The sequence below is a fragment of the Nannobrachium achirus genome, assembly GCF_963921795.1.
Source record: "Nannobrachium achirus genome assembly, chromosome: 14".
Lineage (NCBI taxonomy): Eukaryota > Metazoa > Chordata > Actinopteri > Myctophiformes > Myctophidae > Nannobrachium > Nannobrachium achirus.
Genome location: NC_137821.1, coordinates 32,896,312 through 32,901,785, shown reverse-complemented (window position 1 = coordinate 32,901,785; position 5,474 = coordinate 32,896,312). Strand labels below are relative to the sequence as shown.

The 5,474-nt window shown below is 44.4% G+C and overlaps 1 protein-coding gene across 1 annotated transcript; it reads left to right on the top strand.

Moving 5' to 3' along the window:
* Window positions 1-4,031: 4,031 nt before the first annotated feature.
* LOC308297970 (tyrosine-protein phosphatase non-receptor type 2-like) lies at window positions 4,032-5,066 on the top strand (the record flags this gene model as incomplete). The annotated part of the gene is made up of 1 exon (XM_080741534.1): window positions 4,032-5,066. One exon carries the CDS (start codon window positions 4,032-4,034, stop codon window positions 5,064-5,066), a length of 1,035 nt encoding a protein of 344 aa, XP_080597660.1.
* Between the last annotated feature and the right edge of the window lie 408 nt (window positions 5,067-5,474).

Below are 5,474 nucleotides of genomic sequence, written 5' to 3'. Positions count from 1 at the left end.
AACCGGAAAACCCCGCCGTCTGGTCCGAAAATAACAAAAACTCTTTCGCCCCTCACCAAACCAAGGGTATCAGTGGACAGTTGAAAGCTTGCTCTACTTAGTGGACGCAGTCTGGGCCCCCCACCACACACTTAAAATACATTTCTAGGGTGAAATGAAAAAATATTTTTTGAATTTTGAATTTGAATCCTGAGAAGTAACAGTTTTGGACATAATATAGGTTTCCACCAACAGAGACGATATTCTTGTTCTTCTATAGGTTGATATTCCTATACATTAGTTATATTGTTGTTGATGTACAGTACTGACATATTATCTTGCTTATTATGTTGATGTTGATGTTGATTACCTGCTTATTGTAAATCGCTTTGGATTAAAAGCGTCTGCTAAATGCCTAAATTGTAATTGTAAATTGTCGGTCCTTTTTCTGGGTAAATAAAAAAAATATTGCTATTTGGAATTTAGAACATTGAACAGCTAGGTGGCATGTCTGCAGTCTAAGATAGTGTTTGTTTGTTTGTTTCAGACCTACAACAAATGTCTTATTTCGTAACAAGGTGATACTGAGACAGATTTGAAATTGAATATCTTCCCGTGCCAGATGTATACATCTGTTTGTGATAGCCTATGTCATGCCGAGTGCTAATTTAACTGCATTTTAAACTCTCTGAGAGAAATGCAATGTACTCCACAATACCAAACAAACACAGAATCAGTGCACACATACTCCACAAATACACTGTTATACCAGTTATCGCTACCAAAAGGAACCTGGTAAACTTGTCCATATCGCTGTTGTCGGGTGGAAACCTTGTATATCCGAAACCGTTCTTTTGTATTTATGATTTTTAAAACGATTTAAAGATCTGCTATTTTCACTAGTTTTGCATGAGAGTCTTGTATGATGAAGCAGGGCTTTATTTTATGAGAAAACATACACATTTGAAACTAAGAGATACGAGGTTTCTGCCAGACCGTGACGATACACTTTACCCTCACAGTAATTTTGCAGAACATACAATAGTGTTGCACGTTCTCATTGTATCAACATTGTCATCAAAGACAACACAACTTTAACCACCCACATGAGCAGGGGCGTCAAAAGGGGTAGGAAAGTGGGACTGAGTTACCAGGGCCCAAGGTGGAGGGGCCCTAGTAACTTTAGCTATTGAAAAATAGCAGATATACAAGCTCACAGCGCGGCACCGAGTGCCGCGCTGCGAGCTTGTAGATCTGCTATTTTTCAAAAGTCATGAAAATGTGCGCAAATCTTTGACTATATGTATTTTTTAAGTGAACATTTGTAACTCAAATTTTGTAACTCAAAAAAACCTGGACGGTCATAACACGTGAACAATGCAAAAATTGCCAAACGTCCTGCAAAAAACAGGAAGCTCACAATGCATCACAGTGCGATGTGTTGTGAGCTTGTAGATTGGCTAATTTCGGAGCTTGTAGATGAAGGGTGCACGGTGGCGCAGTCGGTAGCCCTGTCGCTTCACAGCTAGAAGGGTTAAAGGTAGGGTAAGTGATTTAATTCAATTAAAATAATAACAAAATGGGTCTATGTTCTGATAGTATTAGTAGTACTAGTTACTATAGAGTGTTTGGTCCATATAAGGACTTCCACCCTATCCCCTGTGAAGTGAAAAAAGCTGTTTCAGTTTTCCCTTTAGGTGACGGCCTTCCTCCACTCAGGATAGAGTGGGGGCCTTCCTCCAATCATGATCGAGTGGGGGTGGGCCTTACGCACACCAAGGCCCGCCCCCAAGAACAAGCTATGAAGATATTTTCAATCTAGATATATCGTCGTTGTCGGGTGAAAAACGTGTATGTCCAAAACCGTTCGGTTTGTATTTATCATTTTAAAACACAACGCCTCACGATGCTTGTAGATCTGCTATTTGCACTAGTTTCTTCTAGGATGAAGCAAGGCTTTACTTTATGAAATAAATTACAAATTTGAAACTTGGAGACAGTTTTCCCTTTAGGTGACGGCCTTCCTCCAATCAGGATAGAGTGGGGGCCTTCCTCCAATCATGATCGAGTGGGGGCGGGCCTTACGCACACCAAGAAGGTTTATAAGGTTTATAATAATAAAGAAAAGTTTGAGAACCAGTCCACTGCTGCTTTAGTCTGCGCGGTGACTGCAGCCACAGCAGTACATCATGTGTGTGTCTTCGTTACCAACATCATGAATGGCATATTATTTGTCAGTTTGGGCCCGATTTGACAAACGACATGACTCAGTTACTCTTCCGCTTTCCTTCTTTTTTATACACAATTATGGCTTTAGAACTTTGTTTGAACATATCAGTCAGCCAATTAGTGGCCTAAAACTGTGCTCTGTCATTCCTCCGCTGTCCCGCGGGACGCATTAAAGACAATAAACTGCTCTGTAAAACACGAAGCGAAAGTAAAGCAACGACAGAACGAGCCTTGTCTGGAGAATGTATTGTCTATTTCTTCGAGAAGGTCAGACCTGTCCTGTTTGCTTTCCATCCGTCTCCCTTTAATAGGGCGGGAAAAAGCGAATGACACTACATATATTACAAAGTCTGCAACAAAGGAAGGAGGGAGAGAAAAGAAAATAAGCTATAGTGCCATGTCACCCGAGACGGTAAACAGATTTCTGATGAGGCTAATGATCAGCTGTCCTGCTGAATTATTATAATTATGCCATTTCAGGGCTGAACTTGATTGCTCTCTATTCTCTTTCTTCGGAGATAAAACGTCTCATCTAGGGTGTCTAGGGTATTCCCCTGTGTCTTAAATTGAGAGAATTTCCATATGAAAACATCAGGGTGCACCATTAGCGTTGGGTAAATTACTTCACGTACCGTACCGTAAGGATCCTTCAAGCACGGAAGTACTGTATAACGCATACAGTTTAATCCTAAGATGTCTTTGAGGTTTATGAATAGCGAGACAAAGGCAGTATAGGCTCTGAGAGAGCTACTGTATACCCCCCTGGTATGGTAACCCAGGTTCATGAACTACTGACACTGACTGTCTTGTTTCATGTCTGCCGGTGGTGGAAAGAAAGTACTCGAATGTATTACTTGAGGAAAAGTGTCAATACGGCAATGTACTGTAGAAATACTCTCTCTAGGTCGTCCTCAGACGAGCCTTCCATCGCCGCTTCCAGTCATCCCGGTTCTCCATACATCCAGCCAGCTCGTTGGTGCTTTGCGCTCCTGCTCTGTTGCAAGTGAAAGTGCGGTATTCAAAATGTACTTGAGTTAAAGTACAAAGGTATGGTGTACTCATTATGCAGAATGTCCCATTTCAAATTGTCAAATGTATCAAAACCTTTTGAAAATAGCAGATCCACAAGTTCACAATGCGTCGCACCACGATGCATTGTGAGCTTTTAGATCGGCTACTATATTTTCAAATGGCCAAAATGTATTTAGGGCTGAAGTGGTTAAAGTATGTTTCGTAATCATAATCAATATCTACAAAGTAACTATACAGTAACTAAAGCTTTAGTGGAGTAAAGGTACAATATTTGGCTCTGAGATTTCGTGGAGTAGAAGTAAAAGTATTGAAATACTCAAGTTAAGTAAAAATCCCTCAAAAGTGTATTTACATTGGTACACCGTAATTGAGTAAATGTACTTTTACACAACTGAATATAATACATTATATGGTGCTCAGCATGTATATGGACATACAACCGTTGCCTAACGATGATTTGTGTTGATGGTGGCAATCTCCATATATGGGCATATTATGGTTACACACCCATGGGCACTGTATGGGCATACGCCGGGCCAATTTGTGCTGGCCTTGTGAATTGCTGCCTGTTGTTTCTGGGTTATTGTGATGACGAATCAATGTGTATCGAAGGTCCAGTCCATATAGGGGCCTATCTGCATAATGTGCCACAGTCCCACAGGCAGACTGCCTGCCTGCCCAAAACATCTTGAACTGCATACTGTATGGTAGCAGTATATAAATAGTGTTTGCAAACGGCATTGCGAGCACAGGATCATTGAGCGGGTGTCCGTCTGCACCGATACGGTAAAATGGAGCAAGAATTTAAAGACATAGACTCGTCAGGACGATGGCAAACTCTTTACAACGAATTACGAAAGCGAGCCAGTAAACATCCACACAGAGTGGCGAGCCTTCCGCAGAATTTGGATTTGAACCGATACACGGATGTCAGCCCGTATGATCACAGTCGGGTAAAACTCGAACACTGTGAAAATGACTACATCAATGCAAGTTTAGTCACGGCGGAGGAGGCTCAAAGAGCTTACATTCTGTCTCAAGGCCCTTTGAGGAGCACATGCGGCCACTTCTGGCTAATGATATGGGAGCAGCGTTCCAAGGCGGTCATCATGCTCAATAAGGTAATCGAAAAGGACTCTGAAAAGTGTGCCCGGTATTGGCCCACCACAGAAGAGCAGCAGGTGACGTTCCCAGACACGGGGTTTGTTGTGAGGCTCGTTTCGGAGGAGGACATGTCCTATTACACCACACGGCTGCTGGAACTGCAAAACCCAAAGACGGGCGAGTCCAGGGAGATCTACCACTTTCATTATACCACGTGGCCTGACTTTGGCATCCCAGACTCCCCGGCCTCCTTCCTCAACTTCCTCTTCAGGGTGCGGGAGTCGGGCTCCTTGGGTCCAGAGCACGGGCCCTCCGTGGTGCACTGCAGTGCCGGGATAGGACGCTCAGGCACCTTCTCGCTGGTGGACGCCTGCCTGGTTCTGATGGAGAAGAGGAAGGGCCCGTCGACAGTCGACATCCAGAGAGTCCTGCTGGACATGAGGGAGTATCGCATGGGCCTGATCCAGACCCCAGACCAGCTCCGCTTCTCCTACATGGCTGTGATAGAGGGAGCCAGGTCTATCTTGATAGACCCGAGCGAGAGCGAGAAGAAGAGTGAGTTCCAAGACAACGTCAAGCCAAGATCTACCACCCCCACGCCCACCACCACCACCCAGGCCCTGCTTACGATGATCAGCCAGCCAGGGCCCCTGAGCCTCCCTCTGGAGATGACAGGTCAGCCGGGGAGCAGCCCAACACCCCCAGCCAACTCCGAAACATAACAGAGGGGCGAGTCCTCATGTGAAAGAGCCACCGTGAGGAGAAGATTGCAGGCACCCCACAGGAGGTCCAGGTGAAACTGAGCTTATCTTCTTCCAAGGTAGGCCTAAGTCCTGGCCTGCACCCAATGCAAAACACTGATGCTGGCCTGACCTTCAAGACAGGATCCAAACCTATAACCCTTTCCCAGCTACTCACCTAACAGGTAAGTAGCTACTCACCTCCTTGGAGTATGAATGAACCTTTACAGGTCTGTAACTCTGAGAGCGTACAGATGGAACCAAAGCACTGAGGATTTAACTGTGGATTGGGGTCCCAGGGGGTCTGCGGCCTAATGCATAATGAAACTTGGGGCCCTTGAAATTAAAATGGTTGAGATCACTGAACTAAACTGCCCCAAATCTACGCTA